The sequence below is a fragment of the Arabidopsis lyrata genome, assembly GCF_000004255.2.
Source record: "Arabidopsis lyrata subsp. lyrata unplaced genomic scaffold ARALYscaffold_1, whole genome shotgun sequence".
Classification (NCBI taxonomy): Eukaryota; Viridiplantae; Streptophyta; class Magnoliopsida; order Brassicales; family Brassicaceae; genus Arabidopsis; species Arabidopsis lyrata.
Genome location: NW_003302555.1, coordinates 5,733,183 through 5,747,309, shown reverse-complemented (window position 1 = coordinate 5,747,309; position 14,127 = coordinate 5,733,183). Strand labels below are relative to the sequence as shown.

At 33.5% G+C, this 14,127-nt stretch overlaps 4 protein-coding genes across 6 annotated transcripts; 2 read left to right on the top strand and 2 right to left on the bottom strand.

The window, feature by feature from the left end:
* Nucleotides 1-1,995: 1,995 nt before the first annotated feature.
* On the bottom strand, nucleotides 1,996-3,231 carry LOC9328828. The gene has a single exon (XM_002889969.2). The coding sequence runs from the start codon at nucleotides 2,907-2,909 to the stop codon at nucleotides 2,241-2,243; it is 669 nt and encodes a 222-aa protein (XP_002890015.1). The 5' UTR covers nucleotides 2,910-3,231; the 3' UTR covers nucleotides 1,996-2,240.
* A 3,545-nt stretch (nucleotides 3,232-6,776) lies between these two features.
* LOC9328827 lies at nucleotides 6,777-8,756 on the top strand. 2 transcript variants are annotated; one of them, XM_021012365.1, is made up of 4 exons: nucleotides 6,777-7,035; nucleotides 7,133-7,196; nucleotides 7,599-8,119; nucleotides 8,202-8,756. In XM_021012365.1, the coding sequence occupies exons 2-4, from the start codon at nucleotides 7,176-7,178 to the stop codon at nucleotides 8,557-8,559; spliced, it is 900 nt and encodes a 299-aa protein (XP_020868024.1). In that variant the 5' UTR covers nucleotides 6,777-7,035; nucleotides 7,133-7,175; the 3' UTR covers nucleotides 8,560-8,756. The 2 variants fall into 2 exon arrangements, with proteins under 2 accessions (XP_020868024.1, XP_002892765.1); XM_002892719.2 differs by having other exon boundaries at nucleotides 6,777-7,041.
* Nucleotides 8,757-9,497: 741 nt separating this feature from the next.
* Nucleotides 9,498-12,238, top strand: LOC9326077 (phosphatidylinositol 4-kinase gamma 6). Of its 2 annotated transcripts, none has more exons than XM_021012363.1 (2): nucleotides 9,498-9,663; nucleotides 10,017-12,238. In XM_021012363.1, the coding sequence occupies exon 2, from the start codon at nucleotides 10,100-10,102 to the stop codon at nucleotides 11,969-11,971; it is 1,872 nt and encodes a 623-aa protein (XP_020868022.1). In that variant the 5' UTR covers nucleotides 9,498-9,663; nucleotides 10,017-10,099; the 3' UTR covers nucleotides 11,972-12,238. The 2 variants fall into 2 exon arrangements, with proteins under 2 accessions (XP_020868022.1, XP_020868021.1); XM_021012362.1 differs by having other exon boundaries at nucleotides 9,962-12,238.
* A 101-nt stretch (nucleotides 12,239-12,339) lies between these two features.
* LOC9328826 (DNA-3-methyladenine glycosylase) lies at nucleotides 12,340-14,106 on the bottom strand. Its single transcript, XM_021012364.1, has 5 exons — nucleotides 13,642-14,106; nucleotides 13,407-13,464; nucleotides 13,172-13,255; nucleotides 12,945-13,086; nucleotides 12,340-12,826 (listed from the first exon to the last, which is right to left on the bottom strand). Exons 1-5 carry the CDS (start codon nucleotides 14,057-14,059, stop codon nucleotides 12,548-12,550), a joined length of 981 nt encoding a protein of 326 aa, XP_020868023.1. The 5' UTR covers nucleotides 14,060-14,106; the 3' UTR covers nucleotides 12,340-12,547.
* Between the last annotated feature and the right edge of the window lie 21 nt (nucleotides 14,107-14,127).

Genomic DNA, 14,127 nt, shown 5'->3' with positions numbered 1-14,127 from the left:
CTTTTCAAAAATACCCATTTTTTAAAACCTTATAAAAAATGCTCTTAAAATATAAGATTTACCCAAATATGTATGTAATATTATTAAAACATACACAAACTACATTTCTATGTATCTAAAATCTTATAAATACTTTATAAATACCTTATAAATGCATTTTAAATACCTTTAAAAACCTTTAAAATATCTTGTAAAACCTTTAAAAACCTTAAAAAATCCTTTAAAATAACTTGTAAAACCTTTAAAAACACCTTATAAAACCTTATAAATACTTGGATCGAGTCTTCAAGTAGTAGTTACAATCCATAAATACCTTATAAACCTAATAAAACTTTATAAAAATTTCAGATTTAAAAAGGGGCATTTTTGAAAATGGACATCTAAAAAGGGCATTTTTGAAAAGGGGCACACCAAAAGGGGTATTTTTAACAATTTCCCATAAATTTATCGATAAATTAATAATTATTAATTTATAGAGAATGGTTTTACTAATTTTGTAATTTTTTAAAAACAATTCTATCTAAAAATATTTTTTTTCTTTATAATTATAAGTAATATCTTTTAAAAACTAATTACAAATAGAGAAACAATTATTAAGTTTAAAAAAATAACACAAACTTTTTTCGAATAAAAGAGTCATATTTTATTAAATTTTTTACATAGAATATTTTAAATATATATCATAGTAATTCAAATATGAGATATATAAATTTATATCATATCTATATATATATTGATAAATTTATACGATTATTAATTTATGATATCGATGAGACCATATATTTATATGAGATTTTTTAAAAAATTATTATCTTATTAATTTATTAATTTATGTCATATTTTATACTGGTCCCAACTCGGGACCGGAAGAATTTATTAATTTAGAGATGTTATTAATTTATAGAGGTTTTACTGTATGTAATGCAAATCTTATATGTAATAGATAAAAAAAGATAATTAAAATGAACTAATCTATAGGTTTTGGTCTTAAATTAAAATAATTTTCATTTTTAACTACATTTTTTCAAAGATGTTGATATAAATTTTCACAATAAAAATGTGTATTAAATACACTAATATTATATTCTTATAGATTAGTTGGTTATTTAAGATATATACTGTACGTATATTAAATGACCATATGTTGACTGTATATTTGCTAAAAAGACAGATAGAATAGAATTGTATATATGTTTATTAATAAATAGCATGTTATTTTATTTAGTCGTTATTATATTTATACATGATACCATATACATATACATATATATATGTTAGAAACAGGCAAAAAATTATCCCAATAAAATTTTTTTTGCCATAACATATATTTTTTTTGGCTAAAATATCACCCAAGACGACAATGAATAAATTTACGACAATAAACCCAATCATCAACCAAATAGACAACAACCAGCCTCAATATTGTTTAGAACTTTACCTAAAATAAGATTTTATTTGTCATCAACTAAACCTTAAATAAGATTTGTTTTAAAAAGAATGTAGAATAAAAATTGTAGCCAAATCCTGTGATTTTCTATCTTCTTAAATAAGATTATACATTCTCTTACAAAGATTATCACAAATCTTGTTCGAGGACACAACAGATCCATGCTTTTCATTATTTAGTGTGCTCTAGAGCAGCTTTTATATTATAACAACTGCTTTTTACAACATGCTCTGACAACTGTTATGAGTATTGTCATATATAAAAGTTACTGTTTGGAGTATTAATTGCGTATTACTTTTTTAAAAATGTATATTAATTTTCATATAGTAGAACAGTAGCTAGCAGTGGGGAATGAAGATGCATGATCTGGGAAGACCCATCAACTTAATTCAACCAAAATTGTTTTAAAGATATATAGAGAAATTGCATGATAGGTGATTAGGTGTTGTCATAGTAGGGTGAAAAGATGATTGTTAGGGTTTCAGAAAAAGGAGAGGTTGCTGACATCGAGTTAGGTTTTTTTTTGTTGACTATTGGTAGATTTGCAATTGACTAAATTCTGCTAGTTTCATTATAAAATATCCAAAGAGTGCTGCCACCACACAAATTCACCCTAAAACATATGAATTGACGAATATAACTTTGTAAAAGGTGGAAAATAAAAGTAGCCGAGAGTGTACCGTTTCAAAAAATTTCTATCGAGTAACATTTAGAATAAGTGGTGCAACCTCGCTTAATAATAATAACTAAGACTGAGTTTACATTAGAGGATTATTTTCCGGACCGTTCTTCATTAGGGGTTTGTTTTAGCAAACAAATCCAACTCAAAAAGATCAGATTCAGAACTTGAATCACTCTCGCATCCACCATTTACATCATTCTCATCTCCCGCACTTGGATTTTTACACTCAACCCTTTGGACCGAATAGAGACTCTCACAAAACCTTATGTTCAGCTTCTGATCACTCTTCTTCAAATCTTTCACGTCTTTCTCATCAAAGCTTCTCCTACGCGCGTTTAAACTCCACGCGCCGGCACAGGAAATTGGAGAAGACGCTTCAACGTGTGTGGTTACCACGCAGCTCTTCCTCCTCATCCTTTCTCCTCGTGGAGTCTCCACCTCCGTAGTTGACTTTGACTTCTTTAGACCAGCTGAGCGAAGAAGAGAGTTCAAGAAACTTGTCAGCTTCTTACCACCGCCACGTGTCATCTCCTTCTTCTGCGGCTTTATGACGACGACTCTAGGTTTCGGGAGTTGTTCCTCTGTCTCAGGGTGTACTCTCTTCTGTCGATTTTCTGTAACGATGCTTTGTTTATGAATTTGGATCATCGTTGGTTCGTTGAAGTCGGAGAAATATCGAGTGGCTTCGAAGACGTCAAGTTCGCCGGAGACATTTCTCTCGCAGTTTGGTTTATGTGTTTTCTCTTCTGATGTTGAAGAATCTCTAGCCATCTCCGACATTGTTGTTTCTTGAGGTTCAAGATTTGAGATTGGGTAATTAGTAATTGTGGTATGAGAGAAGAAAGATGGTGCGTCAGATTTATAGAAAGCAAGGAATCGGTTAGCTGAACCGGTCTAAACCCGGTTATTATCTAAGTTATCCTCAGCTCAGAAATTAATATCCCACTTGATGTTGAAAATAATAGTGAAATGAAAATCTTAGCAAGTTTAATTATATGTTTCTATGTGTTCATAGGAATGCCACGTTATTATCAATGAATATTCACACCTTTTTGGGCTGTCATGCAAGTTCTCAAACCCTTTTATGGTCACAAAGGCAAAAGGCGATAAAGATAAGATGACCCATTGATCAATTTGGTGGGAGAATTTTATATAATGATTAGATATATATATAGTATTAGTAGGTACCAAAAAAGTAGAGGTCTTAAAATCAATTATCTTTACATCTTGGGAAGTTGGTTAAGAATTTTTATTTATTTATTGTTATTGGACTATATAGCATTCTACTCTATAGTATAAAGAGAACTTATGTGAGAAACTGTGCGTTGCAATAATATCTAAACATGTGTTTCAGTGTTTATACATCATATTGTCAAGTTTTGTTATTCATAATTATTTTAAACAGAGCTATGATTATTTGAAATAGAAGCAAATATATTCACTAAAGTTGTAAACTAATATCATAATCAAATTATTCATATGTTAAACATTATTTAATGATTTCCTTAAATTTTTTGAGTAATTGGTTCTTTTTATCTAGGTGGATTTCAACTGTTTCGACAATTACGTCACGAACAACAGACATAAAATGACCATAATTGATTGATCCAATTGTGACCAAGTTCAAAGAAGAGCAGTCAAAGAATTAATGGTGTACATGAACTGGTGTTGGATCACTTACTTTTTCTTCTTTTTTTCTACTCTGACATCTTTCCAGTGTATGCAAAAGAAGGAACAAGATGGAACTTGTATGTTTGTTGATTCTTATCAACAAATGAAATTTAAGTAAGTAGAGGAAAAACATTCACACACAAGATTGCAGTGGGTTCGTAAGAGCATATGCATCGCCAAAACACATCAGGTGTTTTAAGAATATTAAATTAATAAAAGGCTTGAACAGTATAAGACAAAGTGGAATTGTGTTTCTCTCCGAAAACTGTTCTTAAGGTGTTCTAAGAGTATTATGAGCACGTGTCTTTTGTGTATTAGTCCTCTTTTTTTCTTCTTTTTTCTTTCTTTTTTTTCTTCTCTCTCTTCTTAATAAAATAATGTTAAAAACACAAATCAGTGTTTCAGCGTTACCAATGCTCTAAGTACACACTATTATAGCAATATTTTAGTTTCCATGTATAGCACGTGTACATGTGTTTCTTTAATGATTTTTTTTTAATAAAAATGAGAATTACGCTAAAACCTCTTGAAATATTATAATATCTAACAAATTGACCATTCAATCGCAATACATGAAACTAAGACGAATGATTTCATAATTATAAATTAGAATCTTTCAAAAAAAATATATTCTTCAAGACGTCTTGTTTTTATGCTTTATATGTCATGGTAACGTACAAATAAAATAGAGCTCCCTATAAAATGAAATTGAAGAATTCTTTAAGAAAAATCTAAAAACAAAAAAAATGAGTTAATTTCTAGGAGACAAATATAAATGATTGATAAAGATCATATATGTGTATGAACTGAATGCCAAAGAATGCTTTGATGGGCTCTAGATGGTCTTGACTCTCGAGGATGAGAGAGTCATGTCTCTCTAATATAAATGGGGCCAAATTGTTGTTGTCTTAACATCCATTGGGCTTGAGTATATTATATACCCATTCACCATTTCGGCCATGATTGATATTCCAATAGATGGGTACTGTTTTTCTTTCAATAGATATTATATCATAATGAGTCTCTTACACAGATACTATCATACTATACCAGAAATTGTTACAATTTAACGGAAGAGAATTTCAAAGTTGGTCAATTTCAGGCTTTAAGAATAAAATTGCATAACCAAAGACGGTTTTGAATTATATGTTCAAAGTTGTAGATTGTCTATATATATTCTATGTTAGAAATTTCAAAGTTATTTATGAATGTTTTGTGATATTCTTTTTTTTTTTGAATTTAATGTTAAATTATATTCAAAAGAAAAATAAACGTTTTCTACAACTTAATGCGATACAATTCGAATCATTTTTAAGACATTAAAAAGCAAACAGAGTCTTCTCTAGATCTTTGATGCAAACCAAGTTTGGAGTCCGCTTGAGGCTCCTCTCCCTTCCATTGTGCTCAACCGATTACGGACATTTTTATCAATTAACTTGACGAGTATCTCTGTTGGTAAAGGCTGTTCACCGTGTCTCCTTCTATTCCTCTCATTCCATATTGTAATATTCTTTCTTCACTTAAAAGGGTTGTTTAGTTCGGAGAAATAAAAATCCACTTTTTTCCTTCCTTTTCAAAATGTTTCGATATTTTTCTGAATTATGCAACGCTTTTGAGAATTGTACTTCGATTCTGTATGGATTTTTTTTTTCTTCTATCGATTTGTTTTAAAATTTTCCTAGAACATTGAAAAGGTATGATGGTACATGCTCGGTTTACAATTTATCACTAGGAGAAAATCCAAGTTACGCTCGGATAAACATTTGAAGGCTTAGGTAATTTTGTTTTAAATTCTATTTTTAGTTCTTTGGTATAAACAAAAAAAATCATATGATATTCTATTTTACTATTTTTACCAAAATGTCTAAAGGGTACTACTACTTAAATCTAACACCCATCCTTGAATCTTAAACTCTGGTTTGATTTTGATAAGAGTATTTGGGATTTTTGTTTATCGTATTAATCTCGTTCGGATTCATGACCTTCTCGTCCATCATCCCAACTCTAAAATAGTATCGGGTTATGTCTTTTGAAAACGTTGGAATATGAGTTTCTCTGGAGAATTGAGAAACGATCGTTATTGGAAGGCAATTTTACTATAGTACGTGTAAAGCTAGAAGATTTTTAGATGGTCAATCTTAATCTAGCGAAAGAGTTATTAGGTGCTCTGAATTTAATAGATTTATATGGATTCGTGAGAACATGGAAACAAACGTTACAATCAATTGTGAGAATGAGGATCTACGCTCTTTTCTTTAAAAACTTAGAAGTATTATTACCCATTGCTGACATGACATCATAATTTGGTTTTGCAAAGAGTTTTCATTGAAAAAAATTAAAAGATGAGGTAACAGATTGTGAAAAACTACATTTTGCTGATGTGGATGATTTGGAAAACCTAAAGGACCTTTTTTTATTAGTAGTTGATTTGTTTTTGAATATTTTTGGGGTTTTTGAAAATAACTTTACTTATTTGGGCCAAACCCAATAAAACTCACATTGCATATATTTGCGCGACCACATATGAGCTCATATAACATACGAGCATAGATTACAAAAATATTATCTTATTTCCACGTGTATGGTTTAAGTTGATGTGGATGATCTGAGAAACCTGAACAACCTCTTTTTAGTTGTAGTAGATTTGTTTTTGAATATTTTTGGGTTTTTAGAAATAACTTTACTTATTTGGGCCAAACCCAATAAAACTCACATTGCATATATTAGTTCGAGCACATATGAGCTCATATAACATAAGTGCAGATTACGAAAATCTTATCTTCTTTCCACGTGTATGGTTTAAGCTGATGTGGATGATTTGAGAAGCCTGAACAACCTCTTTTTATTTGTAGTAGATTTGTTTTTGAATATTTTTGGGTTTTTGGAAATAACTTTACTTATTTGGGCCAAACCCAATAAAACTCACATTGCATATATTAGCTCGAACACATATGAGTTCATAGAACATAAGTACAGATTACGAAAATCTTATCTTCTTTCCACGTGTATGGTTTAAGCAGTTGGATCATAATCGTATGGTTAAAAAGTGGATCCTAATCCTATCAGGAATCAGGATTAAAGCATTTTGACACAATTTTCATGATGATTAGGGTTAAGAAGCCGACCCCCTTATAAATAGAGAGTGAGATATCTTGACTACCCAGACCAAAAACTCCTAGTTAAGAGATTCTGACTACCTTCAAGTTATGAATTGAGACAATCTTGTTCTCTATTTGTTAGGGTGATTAAATATCGATAAAGATTACCTTATATTTTTGATTCGTGTTTTCCGAAGATTTTTTGAACTAATTCGCTTATTTTTTCTAAAACAGGAGTGGTGTTTCAGTGGTGGTAAGAGGATAATATTTCTTGAGAATGTCTGCCTACATTTCTGAGGTTTGGTTTTTTAATTAATTGCAAAATTAAACGGCAAGAAACTATTCTTTTGTTATTATATATGCTCAAATTAATTGCACAGATTGTTGTTACTGAAATTAGTTGACATTTCAACGATTTTTTTGGATTTTTGTACTATATGTTTTTGTATTGGTGAAACAGTAAAACCATGCTTTAGATTTTAGTGTGAATCATTATTAGCGTACTTTTATTTAGATTCTAGTTGTTGTCTTTTTTGGTGAGATTTAGATTCTAGTTGTTAGAGGCATTGAAATGTGACTCCATGGTTAAGTATAATATTTTTATTTTTTTACAATAAAATAATTCAGTTTTTATGAAATAATCCAATTATTTAATGATTTTCATAGTTTAATTGAAAGCTTGTGTAATCCTATGATCCAGGAGAAGTTGTTCTTCAACAAGAAAGATTCTGTCAACGTAAATTCGAAACCTTTTGGATCCAAAATATCAGATGTCAGCGAAATTGAAGAATTTGATCAAGAGACTTTGATTGTGACAAGTCAAGAAGCTAAGGATGATTCCAAAGTGGCACCGAGGGACGTAGTAGCTACATCAACAAATGTCTCTAAGAAGGCTTTAACCATGGGAGATATTTTATCAATGGAGGATTCCCAAATACCACCCAACAAAAACAACACTCATGGACCTGAGGAAAACATAGTCCATCATGACACACAACTGGAGATAACAGAGGAACCGGAGATAACAGAGGAACCAGAAGCAGACAACTTTTGTGATGAGAATCTCTTGTCAAGGAATCTCCCAAATGGTTTCAGGGAAATAAGTTATTGTGAGGCTGAGTCAAGTTTAGCTTATATAACTTACTGTGGACCAAGATCAGGCTCCGAAAACCTCTCTTTTCGTTCTGATGGAACCAGCGCAAGCTCTTTCGTTTTCCCAATGTAATATACATGCATACACTCACATACATTTTTGTGATCTGTTAGTTCTATAAACTTTAATTCTGTGAAATTTTTGTTACAGACCGCAATCGGAGTGGAACAGGAGTCCTGTAAGAGTGGGTAAAGCTGAGGAGACACAACTTCGAATGGTGAAAGCTGAGGAGACAAAACTTCAAATGGTGAAAGCTGATAGGACACAACTTCGAGTGGTGAAAGCTGAGGAGACTCAACTCCAAAAGGAGAACGCTGAGGAGACTCAACTTCAAAAGGAGAAAGCTGAGGAGACACAACTTCGAATGGTGATAGCTGAGGAGAGACAACTTCGAAAGGAGAAAGCTGAGGAGAGACAAATTCGAAAGGAAAAAGCTAAGAAGAGGCAACTTCGAAAGGAGAAGAAAGGATGGAGACATTACTCCTCTCTTCTCTGTTGTAGATTCTGATGGATTTTCTATCAGAATTTCTTGTTTTTTTTTAAAAAACCTTTTTAGGCTTTGTATTCGATTTACAAAGACCGTTCGAATAAAAACAGAAAAGAGTGATTTTTCTGTAATGTATTATTTCGTAGGCCTCAAATACTTTATCGTGGATTTTGCGAGTTAGGTTTGTTTTTCTTTTCAGTTTAACGTGGTGGCTTCAATCACAAGGAAACATTAAATACACCTCGTGCAGCAAAACTATCATCAACTCTTGATAGGTTACATGGGCTTTTTTAAGTTCTAAGGCCCATTTGTTTGTCAACTACATGCATCAATCGTCACTAAGTCGGTCTAGTTGTCACGTCATCACCTCTTATCCTAACGTGTACTTCTCACTAATTGCCACGTATCATCTACTAATCGAACGGCTTTGGTCTCATGTGGACTCTGTAGATCGGACGGCTCTCTTTTTTTGTTCTAGACCCTTCTCAGAGTCGAGGATAATGGTAAATGTTTTTTTTTTTTTTACTTCTTTCAAATATTACTGCATTTTTTGTAATATTTTAATTTGTCAGCCAATAATCACTCTTTTATTGATATAGATATAGCTCCAAATTTCGAAACTAAAGTAAAGACTTTTGTATTTCTCATGTAGAATTCTTAAAATGCAACATATATACGGTTAATAATATGAATAATACTATAATAGATCATCTACCAATTTAGATGATCTTATCACACACGATATAAAATTCTCAGATATCTATAATCTATAATGTCACAATCATTCAAATATCTATAATCTCAAATGGTGTAGCCAAAAAACAAAAATAGAATTACATGAATAATGAAATTTGACAAGGAAAAAAGAATTAAAATACAAAGCTGACGTGGCACTGGTTAAAAATGATGTAGCAGGAATGGTCCATACTTATGCTGAGAGTTAAAAAAGCGTCGTTGAGAGGTTAGAGACGAAGAAAGGAGGCAGAGATAGATAGCGAGGCTAATGGATCAGTGACTCACTGAGTCAGATTTTACCGATTCATTGCCTCCATTGAAGCCTCTTCTCTCAGATTCTACGCTTCACTGTCTCTTCTCCATGTGCGTCTCTTCAGATCTTGTTCTCCGGTGAGTTCTTCTTCTTCCTCGTTACCTTCTCTTTCGAAATCTCCTTTAAATTTCGTTTCTTTGGTTTTGATTTTTTCGTTTTGTTCTTCGATTTGTGTAAAGTGAATAAATTTCTGTAATCATGATTACTGTTAAGTTTCTTGGATCAAGATGTATCTTGTGGGAAGTGTGAAGAAAGTAGAAATTTTTAATGATTTGTGTAAAAAGCCGAGAAAAAGAAGGTTGCTTTATATATTACAACTGTATACAATAATCAAATCTTCAAGATTTCTGATCTATGTTTCATCTTTTTATGCAGATTTTAATCTTCTTCTCTCTGGTACCACCTATAAAGCATGGTTTACCTGATGTAGTGTCAGGCTAAAGGGTCTTGTTTTCACTTCTGTCTGGTGGAGCTTGTGTTGGTTTAAGACGGAGGCGTTGTTGTTCTGAAGAGATGGCAATGGCAGTGTTTAAGGCTCCTCTTAAAGGGGAATTTCATGGGGCTAGAAAGATGGAAGGGAAACAGTATAAGCATCATCTTCTTCAGCAACAGTCTTCAGGGAGGAGACGTGTGTTCGTGCAAACCGAAACTGGCTGTGTTTTGGGAGTTGAGTTGGATCGTAATGACAATGTTCACACTGTGAAGAAAAGGCTTCAGATTGCGTTTAACTTTCCAACTGAGGAAAGCTCTTTGACCTTTGGGGATATGGTGTTGAAGAATGACTTGAGTGCTGTGAGGAATGATTCACCGCTTCTCCTGAAGCGTAACTTAATGCACAGAAGTTCGTCTACTCCGTGTCTTTCACCTACTGGGAATGATCTACAGAGGAAAGATCGAAGTGGTCCTATTGAGATACTTAGTCACTCGCATTGCTTTATGTCTTTGAAGCAAACTGCGAATGACATTGTTAAGGCGATGAAGATGGGTGTTGAACCAATCCCTGTCAATGGTGGGCTTGGAGGGGCATACTATTTTAGGAATGAAATGGGTCAAAGCGTTGCTATTGTCAAGCCTACGGATGAAGAACCGTTTGCTCCTAACAATCCTAAAGGCTTCGTAGGGAAAGCACTTGGGCAGCCTGGTTTAAAGCCTTCTGTGCGAGTTGGGGAAACTGGGTTTAGAGAAGTTGCTGCGTACCTTCTTGACTATGATCACTTTTCTAATGTTCCTCCCACGGCTCTTGTGAAGATAACACACTCTGTTTTCAATGTCAATGATGGAATGGACGGGAACAAATCTCGTGAGAAGAAGAAGCTGGTCAGCAGCAAGATTGCTTCGTTCCAGAAGTTTGTACCTCATGATTTTGATGCCAGTGATCACGGGACTTCAAGCTTCCCTGTCGCTTCTGTGCACCGCATTGGGATATTGGACATAAGGATTCTCAACACAGACCGGCATGGTGGAAACCTGTTGGTGAAGAAGCTTGATGATGGTGGTGTTGGGAGGTTTGGTCAAGTGGAGCTTATTCCAATAGATCATGGTCTTTGCTTGCCAGAAACACTCGAAGATCCTTACTTCGAATGGATTCATTGGCCTCAGGCTTCAATACCTTTCTCTGAAGAAGAACTTGACTACATACAAAGTCTTGATCCAGTGAAAGATTGTGAAATGCTTCGAAGAGAGCTTCCAATGATTCGAGAGGCTTGTCTCAGGGTTCTAGTTCTGTGTACTGTATTTCTCAAAGAAGCTGCTGTTTTTGGACTTTGTCTGGCAGAGATTGGTGAGATGATGACTCGAGAATTTCGTGCAGGAGAAGAAGAACCAAGTGAACTAGAAATGTTGTGTATCGAAGCCAAGAGATTAACCTCTGAAAAAGACGTTTTATCTCCCAAGTCAGATGTAGAAGGAGAGACAGAGTTTCAGTTTGACATAGACTACAATGACCTAGACTTGGTTTATGGCTCTGAGACAGGAACCAATGAGTTCTTTGCCAAGAACTCATTTTCATACGGATGTTCTTCACTTGGAGAGCTCAAAGAGAGCATTGCGGAAGAAGAAGAAGACGACAAAGATGAAACAATACTTACTATATCTCTCTCAAAGCTTTCCACATCAATGAAGAACAACAATCTAAGCAACACCATGGGATCTGGACACCTGAAACCTCCGAGAGACAACAAAACCGACAAAGCATTGGTAAGTCACAAGAGCGCGAACGTGCAGCTCCCTGTTAGCGCAAACTTTGTGAAGTTAGCGGACATGAAAGAAGTCGAATGGGTTGTGTTCTTGGAGAGGTTTCAGGAGTTGCTTCACTCGGCTTTTGCAGAGCGCAAGACCCTGACGTTGAGGAACACACAGAGACTTGGTACATCGTGCAAGTTTTGAGATCATATGACTATATGAGTTCACATAAGAGAATACCAAAGATTTTACTTTCACGAGTTGAGTTTTGAAGCAATTACTTGTTAGCTACGTTAAACTATGTTAAGATTAGTTTACTTTTGTAGCATCCACGAGCACTTGCAACGTGAAGAAATGTTTTTTTGCCTGTAAATATTCTTTAACATTTTTTTTCCTAACTTCCTTTTTCTTCTTTTGTTTCGATACATTTTGCATCGTCTTTACAAGAATAACAATGGTCGCCCTACATAATAACATTGTTATATTGTTCTCCTCTCTATTTGTATAGAAAATTGAATTTAATTAATAATCATTTTTTTTTACATCTAAACAAAACCAAACCGAACTGAAAGAGCATGAAAGATCGATATATAAGAAATTAGTTAAAATATATAAAAGTTAAATCCAAACAAAACCAAAACCTGAGACATATCAAACTAAATCCAAAGAAAGTTTGAGCTCAAATCAATCCTTGTATTTCATTAGTAAAAATAGCACTCAAAAAACCGAAATTATATGTTTTAAAGAGAAACTGGATTAGACTCTCTCGCCAACCCAAGATCATATATGCCTCCATGGCCTCTCAGCAAGGCTCACACAATCACCATGTCTAAAACAATCGACGAGATGATCTATTGTTAACCCTGCAGCCTGCATGAACGAATGTACGATCACTGGACCGACAAATCGAAACCCTCGTTTGATCATATCTTTGCTAATTATCTCAGCCTTGGGAGATCTCAATGGTACATTTCTTGAATACTTGAATTTGTTAATGATAGGTTTGTAATCCATAAACCCCCAAATGAAGCTGCTGAATGATCCAAATTCCTTGACCACCTGTAAAATATAGTATTCTCTGGATCCATTATGGATAATTGAAAATGAATGTATATGGAACAATATACAATAAATTATAGGGCTGTTTTGGAAAATTGGAGAAAGGTTTGAAACTTGCCTTGGTTATGCATTTGGCATTGTCGACTATACACCTTACTCTACTCTCTTGTAACATTATTGCTTTGTTTGATGCAATTTCTGTGATATCTTTCTCTCCCATTTTGGCTACCAGATTTGGGTCAAACTCACAAAAGGCCTCTCTAGTTTAACAAATTATCAAAACACCTATAAATGATTATTTACATGTATAGTTTAGGATATTATGAATATGGCGAGAGATTTTACCTAAAGAGTTCTTTGCGTTTTATAATCTCGGTCCAATTATAGTCCATTAACATCCCCGACATCGCAAGTAACTCAAAAAGCAGGCTGTTTTAGTCATAAATCACCTTGCAATTAATTTCCTTTTTACAACATTAAGTTAGATATAAGCATATATAGTGTAACAAGAGGGAATTGGCATTTGATTGTATAAATATATGAAGTTAATCTCATAAAATTGTGGAAGCTATAATCATACTTATCATCATAGGCAGGGACTCCCCACTGCTGGTCATGAAACGTTACGTAGACTTCATCTACAACAAAATACAAAATAAAACTTTTATATATGTACCTATATACTTGACTTATAATGATCATTAATGGAATTAGATTTGGTTTATCACATTATTGATTCTCTAATTCACTTATATATATTTAGTTTAGCCGTTTAGCTATGATAAATATTAGATTAGGACATATCTTGATCTTACCACTTTTCTTGGTGATCCAATTGCACCTCTTTGGTTCATCACTATTGAAATCCTGACATAGTTGTTGTTCTAGTTGTTGCGGGATACTTTTTGGAACAAATGTTTCTCTTCTGTAGGGAGATGAGATTAAACCGAGTGCTAGAGAGATCTTTTGTTCCAACGTCGAATTTGAATCCGTGGAAACAGAATCGGTCGAGTTCTGAGAGAGTGACAGAGATATAGAAGAGATTGAGAATGAAGAAGAAGTGCTTCGTTGAAGCGTGATTGGGTAAATTCTCTTTAAGTGTTTTGCAAAGAAATTTGAGTTTTGCTTAGTCTCCTTCTCTCTTACATTCTTGCTTTTCTCCACAATCTCTCTTCTTTGAGGACTTGCTTTGTACATCTTTGATTTGGAGTAAGTCAAAACAAAGAATAGCATCAAGTACTTATAGGAGAGCAATGCACCATATAATGGAGGTTTTAAGTTAATGAATGTGGTTACATGAT